The 25,870-nt window shown below is 34.8% G+C and overlaps 1 protein-coding gene and 1 non-coding gene across 2 annotated transcripts in view; one reads left to right on the plus strand and one right to left on the minus strand.

Annotated features, from left to right (window-relative positions):
* The window catches only part of EXOC6B (exocyst complex component 6B), a 675,781-nt gene that overhangs the window by 353,992 nt on the left and 295,919 nt on the right, over nt 1–25,870 (plus strand). The window contains 6 exon segments of the mRNA XM_070476359.1: nt 224–270; nt 1,578–1,698; nt 19,519–19,590; nt 20,308–20,405; nt 22,009–22,114; nt 22,969–23,078. Coding sequence (XP_070332460.1) covers nt 224–270; nt 1,578–1,698; nt 19,519–19,590; nt 20,308–20,405; nt 22,009–22,114; nt 22,969–23,078 — 554 coding nt within the window.
* On the minus strand, nt 24,778–24,884 carry LOC139031809 (U6 spliceosomal RNA). Its single transcript, XR_011484327.1, has one exon. It is a non-coding gene; the product is annotated as a U6 spliceosomal RNA (small nuclear RNA).

Here is a 25,870-nt window from a genome sequence, read left to right on the forward strand (position 1 = left end):
CATCTTTTTTTGGACACCTTGTTAGTTCTAGAAGGTCTTGTAGGTCTTCATAGAACTGTTCAACTTCGGCTTTTTCAGCATTAGTGGTTGGGCATAGATGCATAGGTATTCTTATTGTATTTACTTTATAGTCTTGGGAATTGAGCCTTAAGAAGTTAATTAGCTGATTTGTGTCTTTATCAAAACAAAAACAATAACTTTTTTCTTCTTTGCTTTTTTGTAGCATGAAACTTTAGATGGCTACAGGAAGTATTTTAATCAAATTGTCGGGTGGGTATTTGTGTGTATGTTTTGAATTTATATACTTTCAATAGTTTGTACGCTTTTCCTGAGACTTGGAAAAGTATAACAAGTGTTCTTTGGGAATTTATTCTTCTTTTCTTTATTTAAATTCTTAAAACAAGGTTAGGTTTTGAATATCTGATGATTTTAAAGGAATGTCTATTTGTTTCAACATTATATTGTTGGAGAATACTTTTTATGGAGAATGAAGAATAATGTTGAATTGTAACCTTATTATGTGTGATATTTTGCTTTTCCATTTCTGTTAAGAGAGAACCAAGCAATCAACAAAACGTCGGCACATTTTTTCTAAAAGAGCCACGTGGTAACGTGTTTTAGGTTCAGCAGACCAAATGGTTTCTGTTGCAGCTATTCAGCTCTGCTGCAGTACAAAAACAGCTATAGACAATATGTACATGAGACACAATTGGTGTGTTCCAGTAAAACAGTATTTATAAAAGTAAGCAGTGTGCCAAATTTATTCCATGGACTGTATAGTTTGCCACCTTCATCTTGAGAATATATACTAGTTTGGAATTGCAGTTCCCCAATAAGCTTCCCAAATATAGGCAGCTTATTCTTATTGCAAAATAGTGACTTTGTAGTGAAAAAAGGGAAGTAAGTTGAATTGTTCCATGAAATTTCTTTCTTTTTCAAATTCAAATTGTTGTAATGTAATTGTTAACTTTATTAAAGTATTATCATGAACAATTCTCTATTTAAAGAATTGTTTTAATTAGTATGAATATTTAGGTAAGATAGCTAAAGATACATTTCAGATGCATAAAAATTAGGACACCACAGCAGAATGTTAAAAGATATGTGTGTATTTTTTTACCTTTGTCTATATCTTTTCAACACTTTGATGAAAAAGTTTTGTATAAGGGGAACTGTTTTAATATTTTATGTGTTGGAGTCTTAAAATAATGGGTATTTTAACTTTTGTTGTTTTTTGTAAAATGCTTTAATGGCCTGGTGTTTTTAATGTAGTGAAACTAGTCTCCTTTATCTATAAACATTTTTTCTTCCTTTTAAATTCCAGGGTAGCATGGTTAACATTTAATGCAAATGTAATTCCAGTTCCTCTTGAAGTGATTAAAGTGATATCATGATCAAAGATATAATTCCAAGTCTAATAAATCTGATTTTGTTTGTTATACCAAATAGCTTTCTTTAAGAAAAAACACTAGAATTACCTTCAAATTTAATGGCAGCTCTTAATGTTTGTGACATGCTGAAAATAGTAATCAAACTATTTTCTGACAGCTGTGCTTTGTTTTTTTCCTCAATCTTAGTTTTTTTGTGGTTGAAGATCACATTTTACATACAACACAAGGCTTAGTAAATAGAGCCTACATTGATGAACTGTGGGAAATGGCACTTTCAAAAACCGTCGCAGCACTCCGTACTCACTCGGTATGTAAGACACCCAAGATGAATTTTTACTTCAAGCTAATTGTCTCTACAGTATTCAGTCTTCTACAGCTTTAAAATCATCCTATGAATATCATTTACTCATGAAAGATGTATGGAAGTAACCACTTCAAACTGCACGTTCTCTAATGCTAAGCCCTCTTTTGTGGATGTTCTTTGCATTAAGAAAACAACAGCTAATAGTAACTGATTGTTCTCTATGTCTCAGGCATTGTTATTGTATTGTTACTGTGTACTGCATATATATTTCATCTTCACTTCATCTTTCTCAGGCAGATACTATTTTTATATTTGTCATGTAGACTGCAGAACAACCTCAGAGAGGTTAAGTAACTAGCCCAGTATCACCCAATAAGTGGTAGAGCTTGGATTTGAACCTTGACAGTATGACTGCAGAGCCCATGTCCTTAGCCACTATGCCATGTTGCCTTTGTAATGCCTGTTAATACTGGTTTGGAGCTCACAGATTTATTCTTACTCCATAACGTTTCAATAAGTTGCCTGATTTTCAGTTTCCATGCTCTATTGATCTGTTTTATGATAGCATCAATTTTTAATGATAATCTACTTTATTACAGGTGGAGAATCCTGGCTCTGATTTATTCATTTAGTCATTCATTCAATATTTCTTGAACAAGGATTACATGTTGATGATAGCAATACAAGAATAAATAAGACTAAGGACTTTGTTCTCAGAGAGCTGTATTATGATTGGAGAGATTCCCAATAAACTAATCAATAATAATATCAGACAGTGATAATGCAGTGCAATTAAAAATGAGTGATATATTAGGACAACAAAGTGTCTGATTTTGATAAGTTGATATGACATGGCATTCTGAGATCTAAATATCAAGCAGTCAGTATTTGGGCAAAGATCAATTAAAAGATCATACTATGTATAAAGAGCAGTAGTGCAAGGACTTTGTGGTACTATTATGTATGAAAGTGAGGAACAATAGTGAGAAGTTAATAATAAAAGATAATTTGGTATTTTAAAAATTTCAAGAAATGTTCTAGTATGCATATTATTTTGTTGACCAGAAGCTTAAAAGTCATTCATAACCGTACAAGTGTCTATCTATTCATTATTAAGTGTTCCAGAGTAAATCAGTTCAGTTCGGTTCAGTCACTCAGTCGTGTCCGACTCTTTGCGACCCCATGAATTGCAACACGCCAGGCCTCCCTGTCCGTCACCAACTCCCGGAGTTTACTCAAACTCATGTCTGTCGAGTCTGTGATGCCATCCAGCCATCTCATCCTCTGTCGTCCCCTTCCCCTCCTGCCCCCAATCCCTCCCAGCATCAGGGTCTTTTCCAGAGTAAATATCATGTCTAAAATCTAGAAGTTGAAGGGAGTGTAGCCACTTTAAAGGAAACTGAACAATGCTCCAAGTGGTTAGAACATAAGACATAGAACCCTAGGGAAGTATGGTAGGAAGTAAGAATAAAAAAAATAGGAAGATTGCACATTATTTAGGGCCTGTTTGACCCTTTAAACAGTGAGGTAAGTGGAGTATGTGTGTTCGGGATGGGAGTAGAGTTAATTGGAATGAGAAGATCAGATTTCTATTTTTAAAAGATTATTCTAGCTAAATAATGGATGAGGAATGAGAATGGATATGGGGCGAAGAGCTATTAGTAGGCTGGTCTAGTATTCCAGACAAGAGACAATGATTGCTGGACAAAAGTGATAGTAGATATGGAAAGAAGTAGATGAGTTTGAGAGGTGTTTAGGAAGTAAGATTTATAATACTTTTGTGATGGACTGAATATAAGAGATAAGGTTAAAAGAAGTATCAGGGCCTACGTTTATGGTTTCCTTCCTTGGATGATAGTGTTGGTATTGATGGCTTGGAGTGGGAAAGTCGTAAGTTACTTTTGGATATGATTACTTTAGATGCCTTTGTGCAGTTAAAGTAGTAGAGTCTGTCTTTATTGTTCAGTCTCTGAGTCATGTCCGAATCTTCGTGACCCCATGGACTGCAGCACATCAGCCTTCCCTGTACTTCACCATCTCCCAGAGCTTGCTCAAACTCATGTCCATTAAGTCAGTGATGGCATCCAACCATCTCGTCCTCCATCATCCCTTTCTCCTCCTGCCTTCAATCTTTCCCAGCATCAGGGTCTTTTCAAATGAGGCAGTTATTCACATCAGGTGGCCAAGGTATTGGAACCTTAGCTTCAGGATCAGTCATTCCAATGAATATTCAGGATTGTTTGGTTTAATCTCCTTGCAGTCCAGGGGACTCTCAAGAGTTTTCTCCAACACCACAGTTCAAAAGCATCAATTCTTTAGCACTCAGGCTTCTTTATGATTCTCACATCCATACATGACTGCTGGAAAAACCATAGCTTTGACTAGACAGACCTTTGTTGGCAAAGTAATGTCTCTGCTTTTTAATACACTATGTGGGTTTGTCATATCTTTTCTTCCAAGGAGCAAGCGTCCTTTAATTTCATGGCTGCAGTCACTATCTGCAGTGATTTTGGAGCCCAAGAAAATAAAGTCTGTCACTGTTTCTGTTGTTTCCCCATCTATTTGTTATGAAATGATGGGACCAGATGCCATGTTTTTTGAATGTTGAGTTATATGCCAGCTTTTTCAGTCTCCTCTTTCAGTTTCATGAAGAGGCAATTTAGTTCCTCTTCACTTTCTGCCATAGGGGTGGTGTCATCTGTGTATCTGAGGTTATTGGTATTTATCCTGGCAGTGTTGCATCTAGCTTTTGCTTTATCTAGCCTGGCATTTCTCATGATGTACTCTGCACATAAGTTAAATAAACAGGGTGACAATATACAGCATTGACATACTCCTTTCCCAATTTGGATCCGTTGTTCCATGTCCAGTTCTAACTGTATTGTGTTTTGACCTGCATACAGGTTTCTCGGGAAGCAGATAAGGTGGTCGTATTCCCATCCCTTTAAGAATTTTCCACAGTTTGTTGTGAGCCACTCAGTCAAAGGCTTTAGCATAATCAATGAAGCAGAAGTAGATGTTTTACTGGAATTCTCTTTCTTTTTCTATGATCCAGCGGATATTGGCAATTTGATCTCTGGTTCTTCTGTCTTTTCTAAATCTAGTTTTATTGATTAATGTATCAGTTTGAAACTGAAGAGGTTATGTTGTTACTGAATGTGTCGCAATATTTTCTCCTTTTTTCTTGGTAGTTTCTTCTTTAGTATTTAGAAATATTAAATATTTACATATCTAATTTTATATTTATCTTACTTAAAAATTTCTCCCATTGCTTATATGTGTCCAAGGACTTTATCTGGCATTTTTACCATTATACGCTTGCATCATAGTAAAATCTTTCATATTTAAAAGTATTTTTTTAATGTTTCTGTCTGTTTGAAACTAAAAAAGACTCTTACCTATTTTATGGCTTGATTTTTACACATTTATGTATTTACTACCACCTGTTCTTAATGTCATTTAGGGGATGATTAAACAATCTCATTTTATTTTTTTGCCATACTATATCCATTGTCCTAGGATCATTTTTTAAATGTCTTACTTTTTTCCATTTTATGGTGTGCTGTTATTAATACATAAAAAATTATACAAAGATACCATGATTAATGAAAGATAGGAAATATTGATTATTAATAGTAATGAATTTGGCCATGGTCCCTGGCATAATTATTATCTGTCTTATATGTAAAGTTGAAGTGACTTTTTTCTATGTATGAATACATGATAATACAATATATATTTTAAGTAAAACATGATGTATTTTTCACTTAATAGGTAATGAATTTGTGTAAATTTTAATGTGCATTCAAATAATATTCACCTTAGGGATGTACCCTTTTAAAAATTAATTCACTTGATAAGCTTTTTAAAAAAAGTTTTTTAAGCTGTTATTAACATTGCAGTAAATATTCTTACTAACTTATCCTTGGACAATTGATTATTCTTAGGATAAATTCTTAGACGTGAATGTAGTGAGTTAAAGGGTCTATGTATTTCTGAGGCTCTGGGTGTATATTGCTAATTTGCTTTATAGAAACACTGGCCCATTTATCACACTAAACATCATCTTTGAGAATTCCCATTTCCCTATTCCTGTTATTCCACAGAAAGTTATTTATAAAAATAAAAAAAAGTCATTCCTAATCTAGTAATGTCAGAAATTATATCTTAATTTAATATTTTTCTTTAATACTGAGAGTAAAAACCTCTTCACATGCTTTTTATTCATTTTTCTTCTTATAATTTCCTGTTCATATACATAACCTTTATTTTGTATTTTAGTCATTTTATTTTATATTTATTAGTAACACATGGATGTTAATTTTTAACATTAACTTTAATCTGAATATTAATCTCTAGTCTGATATATATTAATAGATTGTTATCTGATTGTAAATATTTTCTTAGTTTCATGTGTCTCTGACCTTTGGTGTCCTTTATCATGGCTTTACAAAAGTTTAAAATTTTTTATGCAGTTAAATTTATTGATCTTTATCTTTACTATTTATGTTTTCCTTATTCCAGAGAAATATAATTATTTGTCTATATTTAATTTTAGTATTTATATAGTTTCTTTTTTAACATATAATTCACAAACTAATAATTTATTTTAATATTGAATGTGAGGTTGGACTCTAATTACTGTAAAACAACTCATTACTATATGTGTGTGTATGTAACTCCAATTACAGTATTGTGATAATCTGTTGTTTTATTCAGCTTGGTTTGCCATAATAAAATATATAGATTGGGTAACTTCAACAGCAGAAATTTAGTTTTTCACTGTTCCAGAGGCTGAAAGTCTGAGATTAGGATGCCATCATGGTTGGTTTCTGGTAAGGGATCTCTTTTTGGGTTTCAGATGGTCATGTTCTTATTGTGTCTTCACATGGCCTTTCCTCAGCATGTATTCTAGTGTCTTCTTTTAAAAGGACACTAGTCTCGTCAAAAAAGGACCTCACCCTTATGACCTCATTTGACTTTATCTTTCGAAGGCCTTTTCTCTTTGGAGAAGGCTACACTGGTGCTAGGACTTCAGTATATGAATTTTGCGGGTAACAGTGTTCAGTTCATTAACATCTGTCCTTTCCCAATATATGTTGAAGGGCCACCTTAATCATATATAATATTATGTATATACTAAGATCTACTTCTAAGCTCTGATTTATAAGGGCCACCTTAATCATATATAATATTATGTATATACTAAGATCTACTTCTAAGCTCTGATTTCTGCCCACTCCCTTCCTTCTGTCTATATGTCTTTAAAAAAAAGATTTATTTATTAGTATTTTTGGCTGTACTGGGTCTTCATTGCTGCATGCAGTGTTTCTCTAATTGCCGTGAACAGGGGCTATTCTTTGTTGTGGTACTTGGGTTTCTCATTGTGGTGGATTCTTTTGTTGTGGATCGTGGGCTCTAGATGCGTGAGGTTCAGTAGTTGTGGCACATGGACTTAGTTGCTCCATGGCATGTGCGATCTTACTGAACTAGGGATTGAACCTGAGGACCCTGCAGTGGCAGGTGGATTCTTAGCCACTGGACCACCAGGGAAGCCCCTCTCTGTATGTCTTGAATCAGTATATTATTATTATTTGATTACTACATCTGATATAATATGCTTTAATTTCTTTTTTTTGGTAATAGTATTTTTTTTGTCATTTTTCACGCCAAGTTCCTGTACATTTTTACTATGTTGCTAAATTATATGTTCCAGTTCAGTCAGAAGTTTAGATATTATGTATTCCAGATTGCAGTTTACACTGTGCTGCAAACAGCATTATGCCTAGTGCAGCTTCAATAATGGAAGTATCACAGAGTGTTGTACAGATATGAAGTGTAAACTTAAACTCTGAAAAATTCATGGAAATTAAGGATGAGCAAGGAGAAAGTTTTACCATAATGTAATATACACATATATATATATATCTGATTTAGTAACATATATTCATAGAGATTTCATGTGTATTCATTAGTCTACTACAAGCTTCATTCATTTATATATTAAATGCCAACCATTGACTACATCCTCTTAAATTCTGGGCATACAACAGTGAATAAAATAGTCAAATTCCTCCTCACACACTGCATATATTCTAGTAGAAGGAGAGAGACCTTAAATAAGTAAATATAAATATTAATCTGTAAGATCAAATACTGATAAATTCCATGAAGTATAATAAAACTAAGCAAGAATAGTTGGCATTTCTAGAAAAGAAATATTGGGGAAAGTATCTTATTTTGTGTGTGATAGAATGGAAAGTTCTTTCTTACAAGGGAATTTTTGAGCAAAGACATGAAGAACTAAGGGCTTTGAGTTAGTATGCTTTAATTTTTTTAGGACATATATATATTATAATATACTCTTAAAATATACTGTTTATCTCATTGTTCTTCTAGACTAATTCAAGAATCACTTTGTCATATCCCTTCTATCTTTTACCTCCCTCTAAAACTGAACCATAGTGTTATTTTGCAGTAAATCTGCAAATTTAAATAGAGATAATTGACTTATTTCAGTATCTGGTATTTTTTTCACTGGGAATGTTTGTATTTTTCTCACCTATTTGCTTTTATGTCTTTTGATAGAATATTTTATGTGTTCCTATCTAAGTCCTAATTTTGGTATTTTATGGTTTATTTCAGGTACTATTTTGAGGAAGATTTGTTTCCCACTCATATTTGTTAACCAGTATTACTGTCATTCTAAGGGAGAAAAGTCCTTGATTTTGTTTATTTTGTATCTGTCTATTTCCCTAATTTCACCAATTTTATTTTTCCTGGGAAAAGCTATGTTTCTTACAGAAAACTTACATTTCTTCCAGTTTTTTTTTTTTTTTTTGGTAAAGCAGTGGTTCCTCACATTTTGTGTATAACTGATACATTTGAGAATATGATAAATCTTTAAAACTCTCTCAGCAAGAAAATATACTGTTTTCTTCATCGTATAATCATACTTATTATCATTACGAACAGGACACATTACAAGTGTGCTGATTAAGTGTATATCTGTGGAGAAAATTAATTTAATGGAATTTTCATCTGTAGGTCCACTGTATATTCTTTTGAACTGAAGGATAAATGACACAAATACTTTTAAAAAGTTCAACATCAGTCTACAGAGGCATAAAGAAATTAGTGGTCTCTTAGATCTGAAAGTGGGTATGAGGAATAAGCAGGTGATAGCTTAAGGGGCACAGGGTTTCTCTTTGAGGTGATAAAAATGTTCTAAAATTGATTATGGTTATATTTGCCCCTATCTGCAAAAACATTTTCAAAAATGTAAAAAAACATTGAATTATATACTTTAAATGGGTGAATTGCATGGTATTTGGATTGTATTTCAACATAACCATTAAAATATAACTCAGCATTACATACATTTACCCACTGAACCATATTTATCCATTATGAGATAGTGTAGTTGATGCCACATATACCAGTTCCATTCTATGGTACTATTTACTGCATTGTATTATCAGCACAAAAGATATATAGACAAGCCAAACATCAAAACAAATCTCAAAAGGAAACACTTTATCTGAGTGGTTATTTTTTTATAAGAATTCTATATTTTTCCAACTTTCTGTCACTAATTAAAACTCTTCATATTTTATAATTGAATTATCAATCTTTGCATAAATTGGAAGCATTTTGAAAGGTATAATATTCTCAATGCTGATTTAAAGAAAAATCTTATACAATCCATTTCACATAGACTTCAAATTTAGCAGTACCTATGTGTTAAAATAATAATATGCTGTACAAAGAGTTCATTTCAGAAATGGTTTCATATTAGAAGATCTGTTAATATAATTGCTAGCCTGACTGCTAGTAAAATGATAGGCAGATCATCTGATAATACTGGAAATATACTTTTTTATGATTTAAATTATACAACAATGTAATCTATAAGCAGAAATCCTCATGTTTTATAGCTATTAAACATTAGACATCTTTTCTTATTATGTGATAGGCAGACAAGAGTGTGTACCATGATAGTGGTTTTGTACACATCCACAGCCATATTCAGCCTCCCACACACCCATTTTTGAATCAGAGGGTATACTGAGAATATGTGTCATTCAGCTCTCCTAACCAAATTGGCACTGAAATTAAACGTAAGAAAAACTAAAAAGAAAAACAGTTCAAAGCGTATGTCTATAGGCTAGAAATTTTGAAAAATTTCTCTGAACTTAGAAAATTAGATGGAATCAGAATAATGACTCAGCCTGAAGAAAGAAAATATTGTATTAAGTATGAAGTAGAGTGTATTGTTAAAGCAGGAAATGTTGTTCCAAATGGAATCTAGGAACACTCTAAATTCAATCAACAAATATCATGAGCAGGAATGAGGCTGTGAGAAATCTTGGTGGAAATAATTTAGAGATCTGCCTTATATGCAGAATACATCCTGCAAAATGCTCAGCTGGATGAATCACAAGCTGAAATCAAGACTGCTTGGAGAAGTATCAGGAACCTAATTTATGCAGATGATACCACTCTAATGATAGAAAGTGAAGAGCCTTTGATGAAGCCTCCTGATGAAGGTGAAAGAAGAGAGTGAAAAAACTGGCTTAAAATTCAGCATTCAAAAAACTAAGATCATGGCATCTGGTCCTATCACTTTGTGGCAGATAGATGGTGAAACGATGGAAACAATGGCAGATTTCATTTTCTTGGGCTCCAAAATCACTGAGAATGGTGACTGTAGCCATGAAATTAAAAGGTGCTTGTTCTTTGGAAGGAAAGCTATGACAAACCTAGAGAGCATATTAAAAAGCAGAGACATTAGTTTGCTGACAGAGGTCCGCATAGTCAATGCTATGGTTTTTCTGGTGGTCATGTATGGATGTGAGAGTTGGACCATAAAGAAGGCTGAGCGCCAAAGAATTGTTGCTTTTGAAATGTGGTTCTGGAGATAGCTCTTGAGAGTCCCTTGGACAGCAAGGAGATCAAACCAGTCAATCCTAAAGGAAATCAACCCTGACTGTTCTTTGGAAGGACTGATGCTTGAAGCGCCAATGTTTTGGCCACCTGATGCGAAGAGCTGACTCATTGGAAAAGACCTTGATGCTGGGGAAGATTGAGGGCAGGAGGAGAAGGGGGCAATAAGGGGTGAGATGGTTGGATCCATCATCGACTAAATGGACATGAGTTTGAGCAAACTTGGGGAGATAGTGAAGGACAGGGAAGCTTGAAGTGCGGCAGTCCATGGGCTCACAAAGAGTTGGACAAGACTGAGCCAGTGAACAACAACATTTACATGATATAGAAGACATTAATAAACAAAATGAATAGCTATTCTTTAGCAAAAACAAGTAATTCATGGACTAGGAGAGAAATTTATGAAATAGCAATCATTTCTCATTTTAGGAATATAGGAGGATAGATTATTCATAGCAACTGTTCAGCTTGAGACAACTAAAAGTACTGCTTTATGTATATGCATCATATATGACATTAAGTCTCAGAGTGCTTAATAAAGTTATTAAGGAATTAATCAGGCCAAATCCAGGGGAAATTGAGAGTCCATAAGTTCAAAGTGATATGCTGAAAAACATAAGCTGCCTTTTCCTTGAGGTTGCTTGTTAGTCCAGACAATTTGTACTCAGATTTTATAGTCTCTTGGGCCTACCTGAGATGGAGAGTCTAGTATGGTGTCCTCCCCACATTAAGCTGGAGAAAACTTCCTTTCAGGTTAAGAATGAATCTGAAGTAAGTGAAAAGCAGTCACAGTTCTTCCCTCTAAGAGATCTTCAGGTCTGGGGAGTTTTATCTTCAATTGTTATCTTACATAAATTCTCGGGGAACAGAAAAGGAAAATACTCACCAACTCATTTTGTGAGTTGTATGAGGTGTGAGTAATCTTGATAATGAAGCCAGAGAAGTATAGCATAACTCATAAGCTCATAAATAAACAGGCTCATTCATAAATGTAGTTGTATTTAGTGTTGTAAAGATAGAAATATAAATAAATTAAAAAATCAACCTTTGAAAGGAAAAAGCAAAATTGTCATTTTTGCCGATGATATATTTTAATACATTGAAAATCCAAAGGAATTTGCAGAAAAATTATTACAATAAGTGGAAGAGGTTAGCATATTCTCTGTTGCAAAATTAATTGTCATTTTATATCCAGGAGTAAAATTTGAGAAATTAAAAAATTTAAAAGATAAAAATTGATACAATAACATACATTAAAAGTAGTAGAAATATACCTAACAAAATATGTCAAGACCTACATGGAGAAAATTCGAAAATATTTTTGAGAGATGGAAAGGAATTAAAGAAGACCTAAATAAAACTGAGAGAAATAGCATGTTCAGTGATTGGAAGAGTTATTATTGTAGACATCAACTGTCTTAAAATGTATCTATAAATCTAATCCAGTGCCAATTAAAATCTCAATAGTCTTATTTTTGGAAAGATGAGTACCTTTGCAATTTGATTTATAATATTTTTAAGCCAGTACAAAAGCAAAGAATAACTAAGAGACTCCTTAAGACTGAAGGCAGGTGGTTTTTCTTTACAAAATATGAAGACTCAATTTAAAAATCTTATTAAATGAGTACCGGACAATCTGGCACTGTCATTGGATAGATAATGGAACAGAATATAGGCCTCAAAAAATATTTGATATTTATCAAAGATTGTTGCTGGTCAGTGGGTAGAGGACAGACTTTTCAATGAATAGTACTAGAACAGTTGATTATCAGTATGGGGGAAATAATTATACCAAAAATGTTTCGGGTTGATAAAATACCGAGATGTGAAATGTAAGACCATAAATTTTCTACAAAGATAGTATAAGAGAGTATCTCTGTGGTTTATGATATGGAAGGAATTCCTAACTAAAATACAAAAGAGACACTAACAATAAAGATTCATATGTTAAGCTACATTAAAACTGTAAGAAAAAAAATTAAAGATAGTAGATAAAATAAGATATATGGTGAGAAATGATATTTTCAACAGAATATCAGCAAAGAACTAACATAAAATATATAAAAAATTTCACTACACATCATTACAATAGAGACAAACATCTCAATAGAAATAATAAGCAAAAGATTTACAGGTACTTCACTAAGGAAGGAATTCACTTGGCTGAGAAACATGTGCTCAACTTCAGTGCATTGGTGAAAGGCAGATGAAAACAAAATGAGATAACATGTAAAAATTAGTAATACAAATGTTTATAAAGATATGAATAATTCAGAACACTTATATACTACTAAGGGGAATGAGTTTAAATTGATAAAACCCTTTGAAAAAAATAGCATTAATTTCTAAATCGATGATCCTCATGAACCAGAAATTCTTTTCCTAACTATATTCCCTTGAGAAACTTGCCCTAATGCATAATAAACATGCAAGAATATTCATTCCAGCATTGTTCAGTTTTCAAAATTAGAAATGACTTAAATGTCCATGGTTGGATGGTATCAGCGACTCAGTGGACATGAGTTCAGGTAAGCTCTGGGAGATGGTGAAGGACAGGGAAACCTGGTGTGCTGCAGTCCATGGGGTTGCAAAGAATCGGACCCCACTGAGCATCTGGACAAGAAAATATCCGTTGGTAATGAGATGAACAGTCTGAGTTAAACTCATAGCATGGAATATTATACAGCATGAAAATGCCCACCCTGTAGCTATATACAGTAGCATAGATGAATTTCACAAGTATAATGTTGAATTATAAAAGCAGGACAGAAAATTATACATACAGATTCTTCTCCATTTACATAATGTTGAAAAAATATTGAGTAAGGCTGAATGTTTAGATGGTTACAAAACAATGAAATTAAGAGAATGAACTAACAAGCCACAGATGGGGAAATCTTTGCAAAACAGATATCTAATAAAGGTACTGAAAATATATGCAGGACTCTTAGCAGTGAGAAAACAACCCAATTAAAAAATGGGCAAAAGTTCACCAAAGAAAATACTCAGATATCAAGAAAGCATGGAAAAAGGTGGTTAACAACATATGTCATCAGTTCAGTTCACTTCAGTTCAGTCGCTCAGTCCAGTTCAGTCACTCAGTCATGTCCGACTCTTTGTGACCCCAGGGACCACAGCACGCCAGGCCTCCCTGTCCATCACCAATTCCTGGAGTTTACCCATGTCTATCGAGTCAGTGATGCCCTCCCACCATCTTATCCTCTGTTGTCCCCTTCTCCTCCTGCCCTCAATCTTTCCCAGCATCAGGGTCTTTTGAAATGAGGCAGCTCTTCGCATCAGGTGGCCAAAGGATTGGAGTTTCAGCTTCAACATCACTCCTTCCAATGAACAGTCAGGACTGATCTGATTTAGGATGGACTGGTTGGATCTCCTTATAGTCCAAGGGACTCTCAAGAGTCTTCTCTAACACTGCAGTTCAAAAGAATCACTTCTGTGCTCAGATTTCTTTATAGTCCAACTCTCACATCCATACATGACTACTGGAAAAACCATAGCCTTGACTAGACGAACCTTTGTTGGCAAAGTAATGTCTTTGCTTTTTAATATGCTGAGTAGGTTGGTCATAACTTTCCTTCCAAGGAGTATGCGTCTTTTAATTTCATGGCTGCAGTCACCATCTGCAGTGATTTTAGAGGCCCCCCCCCCCCCCAGATAAAGTCAGCCACTGTTTCCACTGTTTCCCCATCTATTTGCATGAAATGATGTGACTGGATGCCATGATCTTAGTTTTCTGAATGTTAAGCTTTAAGCCAACTTTGTCACTCTCCTCTTTCCCTTTCATCAAGAGGCTCTTTAGTTCTTCTTCACTTTCTGCCATAAGGCTGGTGTCATCTGCTTATCTGAGGTTATTGATATTTCTCCTGGCAGTCTTGATTCCAGCTTGTGCTTCATCCAGCCCAGCGTTTCTCATGATGTACTCTGCACGTAAGTTAAATAAGCAGGGTGACAATATACAGCCTTGATGTACTCCTTTTCCTATTTGGAACCAGTCTGTTGTTCCATGTCCAGTTCTAACTGTTGCTTCCTGACCTGCCTACAGATTTCTCAGGAGGCAGGTCAGGTGGTCTGAAATTCCCATCTCTTTCAGGATTTTCCACAGTTTATTGTGATCCACACAGTCAAAGGCTTTGGCATAGTCAATAAAGCAGAAATAGATGTTTTTCTGAAACTCTTGCTTTTTTGATGATCCAGCGGATATTGGCAATTTGCTCTCTGGTTCCTCTGCCTTTTCTAAAACCAGCTTGAACATCTGGAAGTTCACAGTTCACGTATTGCTGAAGCCTTGCTTGGAGAATTTTGAGCATTACTTTATGAGCCTGTGAGATGAGTGCAATTGTACGGTAGTTTGAGCATTCTTTGGTATTGCCTTTCTCTGGTGTTGGAATGAAAACTGACCTTTTCCAGTCCTGTGGCCACTGCTGAGTTTTCCAAATTTGCATATTGAGTGCAGCAAATTCACAGCATCATCTTTTACAATTTGAAATAGCTTAACTGCAATTCCATCACTCTCACTGGCTCCGTTCATAGTGATGCTACCTAAGGCCCACTTGACTTCGAATCCCAGGATATCTGGCTCTAGGTGAGTGATCACACCATCGTGATTATCTGAGTCATGACGATCTTTTTTGGACAGTTCTTCTGTGTATTCTTGCCACCTCTTCTTAATATCTTCTGCTTCTGTTAGGTCCATGCCATTTCTGTCCTTTATTGAGCCCATGTTTGCATGAAATATTCCCTTGGTGTCTCTAATTTTCTTGAAAAGATCTCTAGTCTTTCCCATTCTGTTGTTTTCCTCTATTTCTTTGCACTGATCACTGAGGAAAGCTTTCGTATCTCATACGAAGGCTTTCGTATCTCGTACCTTGCTGTTCTTTGGAACTCTGCATTCAGATGGGTCTATCTTTCCTTCTCTCCTTTGTTCTTCACTTCTCTTCTTTTCACAGCTATTTGTAAGGCCTCCTCAGACAGCCATTTTGCTTTTTTGTATTTCTTTTTCTTGGGGATGGTCTTGATCCCTGTCTCCTGTACATTGTCACGAACCTCTGTCTGTTGTTCATCAGGCACTCTGTCTATCAGATCTGGTTATTTCTTACTTCACTGTATAATCGTATGGGATTTGATTTAAGTCATGCCTGAATGGTCTAGTGGTTTTCCCCACTTTCTTCAATTTAAGTCTGAATTTGGCAATAAGGAGTTCATGGTCTGAGCCACAGTCAGCTCCTGGTCCTGTTTTTGATGACTGTATAGAGCTTTTCCATCTTTGGCTGTGATGAATATAATCAGTGTGATTTCATTGTTGGCCATCTGGTGATATCCATGTATAGAGTTTCTGTTTTGTTGTTGGAAGAGGGTGCTTGCTATGACCAGTGCGTTCTCTTGGAAAAACTCTGTCATATGTTATCAGGGAATTACAAATTAAAACAGCAGTGAATTACCACCACATGCCCATTAAAATGACTATAATGCTGAAAACACCAAATTCTGGAGAGAATATGGACAACAGGTACTCTCATTGCTGATGGGAATGGAAAATGGTATAGCCAGCTTAGAAGAGAATTTGGAAGTTTATACAAAATGCAACATAGATATAAGATGCAGCAAGTAGGTATACACTATATACCAAATGTGTTGAAAACTTATGTTAATGCAAAAATCTGCCCACTAGTGTTTATAACAGCTTATTCAAAATAGCCAAAACCTGGAAGTAACCAAGATGTCCTTTAATAGGTGAATGGGGGAGGGTGGATCGGGATGGGGAACACATGTAAATCCATGGCTGATTCATGTCAATGTATGGCAAAAAGCACTACACTATTGTAAAGTAATTAGCCTCCAACTAATAAAAATAAATGAAAAAAATAGGTGAATGGATGAACTCTAGTATATCCTTATAATTGAAGATTACTCAATGGCAAACAAAAGAAATAGTCTATTAACCCACAAAAAGACATGGAGGAAGCTAAGTGCATATTGCTAAATGAAAGTACCCAAACTGAGAACGCTACATATTCATACGATTCTAACTATATGATATTCTTAACAAGGCAAAATTAAGGAGACAATAAAAAGATAAGGGTTGCTAGGATTTGGGAGAGGGCTTAAGGTATATCTAAGTGGAAGATAGGAAATTTTTAGGGCAGGCAGTGAAACTATTCTCTGTGATATTCTAATGGTGGAATGCATCATTATGCTTATGTTAAAAGCCATAGATTATACAACATAGAGAGTAAACTCTAAGAAAGCTATGGAATTTAGTTAATGATAGTAATTTGAATAATGTGTCAGTATTGGTTCACCAACTGTACAAAATTTCACCACACTAAGGGAAAATGTTATAATAAGGGAATCTGTGCATGAGTGTCTGTATGAAGGGATATATGGGAACTCTGTAGTTTCTGTTCAACTTATCTGTAAATGCAAAACTACTCTAAAAAATAAGATCTATTAAGCTAAAAAATATGAAGAAAAAAGAATGAGAGAAAGATATGTAATGATTATAATAAACGTCATGATAATGTTTTCCTGAGTGGAGCGGAAAGAAGTTGTTTTGGAGCTTCTGATATGCTGGTGCTGTTCAGTTATGTTTGCCTGGTAAAATTACATGTATAGGTTTTATTTATTATTTTCCTTATGTATACTATATTCACAGTTATACAAAATGTGAGAAGGAGGAAGAGCAAGGAAGGAAGCCACAGAAGGATAGAAATAAAAGATTAATGTTGTTTCCTTGAGATTTATGACTACCATAATAGAGAAATTTAATTCTGAGATTAAATAGATAAAACTGCATATCTTTCTGTGATCAAGAAGACAAAGTCAAATATATAACCCCAATATAGAGCAGAGACACAAAGAGATGGAAAATATGAATGAAAAGTTAAGAAACATGGATAATTGATGTAGATTTTGGTTGTATATAGTAGAGATTTAGAAATAAAATATAGTCACAAAGCAGGGGACCTTAATAATTAAGTGAAAGAGGGGAAATTTCCCTGCAGTAGAAAACGACTAAATTATTACAGCTGAAAGGATGCATCTTTTTATCAGGCAGAGTAAATGAAACAGGCAGTTTTCTCATGTCTGAAGTTGTATATTTTAGTTTGAGTGCGAAAGAAAGACATTTCCAAACACATGAGGATATGAAGTTTACTTTTCACCCATCCTATCTTACTGATGTCTTACCAAAAATGAAAAAGAAATTCAAAATACGAGATGAGGTGAGAATAAATAAAATGTGTGCAAAAAGTGAGAGTAAAACTGATAGATCAATCTAAATAACTGATCAATTGTTTGTAAGTGAAAGTCGCTCAGTTATGTCCAACTTTGCAACCCCATGGACTGTACAGCCCGTGGAATTCTCCAGACCAGAATACTGGAGTGGGTAGCCTTTCCCTTCTCCAGGGGATCTTCCCAACTCCTGTGTTACAGGCGGATTCTTTACCAACTGGGCTGTCAGGGAAGCCCATTGTTTGTAAAGTTTAATGCTCTTAAGAATCCCTACAAGAGGAGTGGCTTAAAGTTTAAAACATTTTTAAAATGACACTACAGATTATTTCAAGTAAACAGTGGACAGAAAGTATGTAAGTTATTAATAACCGGTATAAGATAATTTGAAAAAACTAATCCAATGAAAAACATGAAAGGATACAAAAAAAGAAAGAATAAATCATTGAAAACAAACAACTTAAAATAAGTTGGCTAGAATAGGTCCAAATATGTCAGTATTCATGAGAAACATCACAGAAAGTATTATAGTTTGGTTACTAAGAGAGATTTCTACATTAAGAATATATAGGAATATTAAAAATGAAGAATGGGGAGCAGAAAGGGCAATATTCTTCAAGAACACTGGATTGAAGTTAAAGATCATTAAATGGGAGAAGAGAGCAACATTTTGTTTTGATAATATTTTTAACCCATCAAAAAGGCAGTAGCCCATTTACTGGAAGCAAGCAAGCATCAGTATGTATATAAACAAAAACTGATAGTAGTGGGACGAGAAACAGAGGCCACACCACTTTGGGAGAATTCAACATGCCTTCTTTAGGGATTGAGCAGTTAAGTAGAGAGCAAGTAACCAAATTATACTTAAGAGAATTTGAATATCAAAAGTTACTGAAAAATAGTGACATAATACATCTTTGTAAAGAAGATGCCTTCCAAGTCATTTCAGTTTTCAGATTTGTTAAGAGATTATACATTGAGTTCATTTGTAAATTTTATTTTCTTCTGTATTATATTTATTTTTTGTATTCCTTGCATTGTTGTGTTTTTTTTGTTGTTGTTGTTTAATTGGAGTTACCTGTGATTTGTCTGTCTTACTGATTTTATATTTAACTTGAGTTTTTGGTTTCATCAATCACATCTTTCATGTCTTCTCTGTGTCATTAATGTCTGCTTTTTATTTTATCAATTTTGTTCTCTCATTTCTGGTTTATTTTGGCTTTTTTGGCCTAGCTTCATGAGTTGAGTTCCTAGTTTATTATAAGTCTTTTATGTTTTCTAATGGTCACATATAAAGATGTTTTAAATGGCATTAGCTGTATTTTATAAGTTTTGATATGAACTTTTTTTTTACTGTTTGTTTTAAAATAATATGCAGTATCAGTATTGCTTTTGTCTTTAACCAGGCAGTTATTTAGAAGTGTGTTTTTAAATTTCCAAAAGTTAAAAATGTAGATCATTAGTTATTGGAGTCATTACTCACTCTCCCCTAGTTATATCTGGTGTTATGTTAAACCAGGACGGGTTTCCAGAGAGCCTGCACCAGGTGAAGCATTAAGTAATTGAATAAATCAAAAGTTAGTTTTGTTTTTAATAAATATGTTTTTCGTCATTGTTTTTTATTTCCTTTAGTCTTACTGCTCTGATCCAAACCTCGTGTTAGATTTGAAGAACCTCATTGTGCTTTTTGCTGACACACTTCAGGTTTGTGGCTTATGTTTATATAGATTTAACTTAGATGAGTGTTTCGTCAGCTCTAAATCCTTTGATTGTCTATCTAAGCTTGAGTAAGTACCTTTTTCTTTCTCGTTGTGTTTCTTCTTTTCCTAGAGGTAGATAATTTTTATCTTTTTGTAGCATTTCCTGGTCATAACTTTGTCTGTTATGTTCTCATAATTTATTCTCATCCCCCTTTTTTTCCTCAAAGCAAATCAATTAGTTGAACTCACTACATTAGTTCTTAAAGTGCTCCTAATTCAGATACAGTGTCTGAGTGATTTTGGATTTTCTTACTTACTATTTTGAATAATGATTATTGATATGAACCACATGTTATATTCAATAGAATAATATTAGAAGTGGGTCAGATTAGTAGCATTCTCATTTTCTGACCTTACTCCTGAAAGTTGCTCCTTACAGAAGGAGTTATAGGGAAAACTTCATTGACAGTTATATCCAATATACATTAATTCTAATGTTCATCTTTTTATTTTTTTCTGACCGGCTCAAATATTTTGGTATATATCTTTTAATTATTGAGGATAAACAATAGATATTAGGTGGGAATGGAAGATTCTTGTATCATGGTTTTATTTAAGTTGTTGTCCAAAGAACAAAATTATCTTTCAGTGCCTAATCTCTCTTGTGTTGTTTAAAAAACATCACCTTATAAAACGGAGCTTTTTTCTTATTTTGTTTCAGGTGTATGGTTTTCCTGTAAATCAGCTTTTTGACATGCTATTAGAAATCAGAGACCAGTATAGTGAAACTTTGCTAAAGAAGTGGTCAGGTATTTTCAGGTGAGAAATTATCTATAGTTGTGTGTGTGTGGGCATGCGTGTTTGTACACTCGTCTTTATACTTAAGGGTTTTCAGGTATAATAAGCAACAAGTGTATGTGGCTTATTTTTTTCTAGGTCTGATTCCAATTATTGGGAATTCAATTTAATAGTAATGGTGTCCCAAATAAAGTTCCCAAGACATTCAATCTCTGGATATTAGTGCCTATTATGTGAGGAGTCCCCAAATCCCCAGATTTGTTTCATTGAGTAAATGCCAGATACCTTGGTTCATACCAACCAGATCACCTTATGTCATCTTAATTTGATTTTTTATTTTCTCTTTGGGAATCATGCCTAATCTATGTCTCACTTGTAGGATAGGGCTTTTAAACCCTTTTGAATAATTTAGCTTTTTTGGAACTTTTTTGAAGACTCGCTCATGTTATTCCTCATCTTCTTATTCTCCATGGCCGAAAAAGAGATCTATTACAATCTAATATTTGAAGCATATCATTTAAATAGTTACTGCAACATGCATACAACAATAAGAAAATTATTGTATTACAACTCCACTTACAAATATTTCCTTGGACATGTTTGCCTCACACATAACTCATGTCAACTCACTTGTTTCTTCTTTTGAAGTGATCTTTCTGCTTACTGCAGGACCACTTCCCCAGATCAACTTACTTTGTTTTCAAGTTCTTATAGCTTTACGGTATTACACTGTCCCATTAATCTTTTTTTTTTCATTTATTTTTATTAGTTGGAGGCTAATTACAATATTGTAGTGGCTTTTGTCATACATTGACCCATTAATCTTACTCTTCACATTTTATAAACATATAGTTGATAATTATGTAGTATAACTCATTAGTGTATAAATATAAATATTTGTATTTCTAAAAAGTCCTATTTATTAATGATATAATTTTCTTTAGGGGAGATTATCTTTTGAAAATTAGTATCATGATATATCCAAGCACATCTAATCTGAAGCCTTCAGTAAATTTCTTTTTTGATTTTGGTAGTATGGTCTCTGCTCTGGAGAACTCCTAGTCTAGTTAAGGACACAGAATCTTTGGATGAAGAAAAAGTCATTCTTAATATAGAGCAGTAGATGAAGTACATGAACATAGTTTGATAAAATAGAAAATCTAGTTTAGAATTAAAGAACATAATAAAAAAAGTCTTTATTTTTTTTTTTTAAGAAAACATATAAAACCTCTTTGCCTTCTCCAGAGTTCACTGTTTTTTTTTTTTTGGTTGCTTCTCATTTGCCTTAAGGCTTCAACATGTTGCCTTGAAATTTTCTGTCTGAGCTATAAATCTCAAATACTATGAGGTCATCTTTATACTTGTGTTCTATTTGTTTTAGAATGCAATTTTACTTCTGTGTTTTTTTTTTTTTTTTAAGATGTCCTTACCTAAGACCAAATAGCTGTACTGTAAAAGGAATAGATTAGGGACTAAGAAATGTTTATTTGAGGTTGTGGTGAATATACAACCCTTTGAGTTCTCCTGAAAGTTATTTGTGATCACTCTACTGATTAACTCACCTGTCTTTCCTTTTTTACTTTATCCCTCCCTCCTTTCCTTTCTTCTTTTATTTTCTTTATAGAAACATACTTGATTCGGACAACTACAGTCCTATACCAGTAACAAGTGAAGAGATGTATAAAAAAGTGATAGGACAATTCCCATTCCAAGATACAGAGCTGGAAAAGGTAAGGAACACTAAAGTAAACTTCTCTGATTTGGTGTCCTCTTAAAGCTTTCTTTGTGTCAGTCTCATTAAAGGCATAATTTCTAACTCAATGAATTAGGAATCTAAAACAGCTTCAAAGGATGATTTTTGGGCTTAGAGGAACAGAAGTTCCTGTTTAGGGAACCAATCAGTAAATGGCTTTGGGGTATTGTCCACCTCTGCAGTGTTTAGGAGATTTCTGGCAGTGTTTCCTTTTGATTTACACTTTGAAATATTTGCTTTTCTTATACTTTGAGGACATTTTATCCCCAAAACATACAGTAAAATTTACCATTCTATATAATTGTATTGGTTTTGACTGTGCTTTGTGGTGTATGCACTACCACAACAATGTTGCAGAACAGTTCCATGATTCCCCAAAATTAAAGCATGCTATACCTTCTTAATCAATTGCTCCTCAACCCCTAGCTTTTGGCAACCACCTATCTTGTTGCTATCCATCTACTTTTACCTTTTCTAAAAGGCCTTATAAATGGAATTATATAGTGTGTAACCTTTTGAGATTGGCTTCTTTTACTGAAGATAATGCTTTTGAGACTCATCTAAGTTGTTGCACTTATCAATACTCATTCCTTTTTATTGCTGAGTATGTATCAGAATTTGTTTATTGGGTTTTACAGGACATTAGAATTGTTTATTTAATTTAATCTTACTCTTTTTAGCATTAGAAAACTTTCACAAATATGTTTTTAAAATGTAAAGTTAAGACGGCAGTTCCTAGTGTGCAAGAAAATCTCTTTTGCATTTTAATTAGTTAATAGGTATTTTCAATGTATGCTCATTTGTAACTTTCATTAATTCTTGCTTTTACAGCAACCATTCCCAAAAAAGTTTCCATTTTCTGAATTTGTGCCAAAAGTTTACAACCAAATTAAAGAATTTATCTATGCCTGTCTGAAGTTTTCAGAAGATCTTCATCTAAGGTATAGTATGAAATCATGGAAGTGCAATAGATACTGAGATTATGGCTCTATATACATAAATATTCTGGAATACTTTTGATGTTCCCTTCAGTTCCAAGTTTGGAAGTCTTAATATTAGCCCTGTGTGGTATGCCACTGCCCTATTTATATGGTCAGGTAAAAAAAGGGAAGTTGGAAACTCTTGAATAATTTCTTTTTATATTACTTACCTTATTCTCTACTGTTTTCTTTACAGATTTGCATTTATAGTGAGATTCACCAGAAAAGAGTAGTATAATATTCTAGTTTTTACATTATATTGATGAAATGTTAGGCCAGTAGAGGAGTGGCATGTGAAATTCTTGCTGTCCGAGGGAATCTCAAGAGCCTTCCCCAGCATCACAGTTCGAAACCATCAATTCTTCGGCACTAAGCCGTCTTTCTGGTCCAGTTCTCACATCTGTACATGATACTGGAAGAACCGTGGCTTTGAGTATGCAGACCTTTATCAGCAAAATGATGTCTCTGCTTTTTAATACGCTGTAATGTGAGGTTTGTCATAGCTTTCCTTCTTGGTTCTTTGATTCCTCTTCACTTTCTGCCTTTAGAGTGGTATCATCTTCATATTTGAGGTTGTTGATATTTCTCCTGGTAGTTTTGATTTCAGTTTGCGATTCATCCAGCCTGGCATTTCATATGATGTACTTTGCATATAAATTAAATAAGCAGGGTTTTTGTTGTTTTAATGGTATGCAATAGGTCTCTCATGCTTTCTTTACAGTTTTTCTTTTTGTTCCTCTTTCTGTTTTTAAATGGCCTGTTTTCTAATGCCCTGATTCTTTCTTCTGCATTATTTAGTCTGCTGTTGATGTTCTAAGAATTTTTCAATTCTTTTGTTGTACACTTCAGCTCCAGGATTTGAGTTGGGTTCTTTTTTTATAATTTCTATATTAAGCTTCTCATTTTATTCATGCATTGTATTCCAGATTTCGTTTTGTTGTCTGTGTTCTCGTGCGTATTATTGAGCTTGATGTGATATTTCCGATTCTTTTTAGGGTAGTTGTACGTCTAGGTGTCTGGGAGTCACTATGGCCCTTGTGTTTGCTTTCTCTGGTGCTGTCGGGCTGTCTGATTCTCTCTGGGCCGTGTAGCTTTGTATCGGTGCCTCTGCCTCTGTGCTTCCCCGCGGACGTGGAGATGCGTGTCTCCCCCAGGTCCCAGGGTGGCAGGACCATTCCTGCTCCCTGCCGGCAGGGGCCTGGAGCCAGGCCACTGGTCTACTTCGGGCTTCGCAGTTAGAATGACTGATAGACTGTGGCTCTGCAACTGCACTGAGGAATTCTTTTTTTTTTTTTTCTTCCATTTATTTTTATTTGTTGGAGGCTAATTACTTTACAACATTGCAGTGGTTTTTGTCATACATTGAAATGAATTAGCCATGGATTTACATGTATTCCCCATCCCGGTCCCCCCTCCCACCTCCCTCTCCACCCCATCCCTCTGGGTCTTCCCAGTGCACCAGGCCTGAGCACTTGTCTCGTGCATCCAACCTGGGCTGGTGATCTGTTTCACCCTAGATATACATGTTTCGATGCTGTTCTCTTGAAACATCCTGCCCTCGCCTTCTCCCACAGAGTCCACAAGTCTGTTCTATACATCTGAGTCTCTTTTTCTTTTTTTGCATATACGGTTATCGTTACCATCTTTCTAAATTCCATATAAAAATATGGAACGCTTCACGAATTTGCGTGTCATCCTTGCGCAGGGGCCATGCTAATCTCCTCTGTATCGTTCCAATTTTAGTATATGTGCTGCCGAAGTGAGCACTGCACTGAGGAATTCATCTGGGGGCACTTTCGGGGTTTCCTTCTGGTGGGTTCCTGGGAAAGTAGGGTTTCTCTTAGATCCTAGTTGGGAGTGGCTGGAGCCAGATTCCAGAGCCACATCAAGATCCACAGTGAGACTGAGGTCGCTGGGCCTATCTCTAGGGGCATGTATAGGCATGTCTCCTGTTCGATCCCTGGCAGGCGCAGCAGCCTCCCATGGGTACAAGTGGGCAAAAGCCAGGTTGTGTGGGCCCTGCAGCCTCTAGTCAGATTTATGATGGGCGGCCCTTCCTCCAGTTGCACGGAAGGTTACTGCTCCAGCAGGTCTCTGAGTAGGCAGGAGTGTTCCTGGCTGTAGCTATGAGTATATGGGGCCACGTTACAGGGATTTTTTAGTATTTGCAGTCAGACAGAGGTTGGAGAACTTGCCTAGATTCATGAATGAGCATGTCTCTGCCCAGTCATAGGCAGGCAGGGTTGGAAGCTAATAGGAGCTGGAGTTGGGTCATGGAACAATTCAGTTTGCAGCTGGAACTGAGACTGGTGGACCTATTATCCAAAGCACAGGTTGGCATGACTCTTCCTGGGTCGTTTTTCAACTGGTGATGGTGGCAAGGCCAAATAGGCCATGTCCATAAGGTGTCAAGGGTCAGGGTCTGTTTCTAGGTCTGTAGGTAGGACTATGGTTAGCAGGTATGCCACATGAGTGAGTTTATGCTTGCCTTCTAAAAGCAACTCTCCTTGGTCTTGGATGATACCAGAGTTTTACAGTCTTCTTTCTTCAATCCAACGTTTCACAAAAGTACTTTTGTCTTTGCTTGCCTGTCAAATTATTGTTGCTGAGAAGGGATATGAATGCAGGACTTCCTGTTCTGCTATTTCTAATGTCATTCCTCTATTTTTAATTGGTCTTATAGAAAATTGCTTGTGTACATGAAAAATAATGATAGTATCTGATAAAGAAATGTAACTATAAAAGTAAATATA

Source organism: Odocoileus virginianus, chromosome 2 (genome assembly GCF_023699985.2).
Source record: "Odocoileus virginianus isolate 20LAN1187 ecotype Illinois chromosome 2, Ovbor_1.2, whole genome shotgun sequence".
NCBI lineage: Eukaryota > Metazoa > Chordata > Mammalia > Artiodactyla > Cervidae > Odocoileus > Odocoileus virginianus.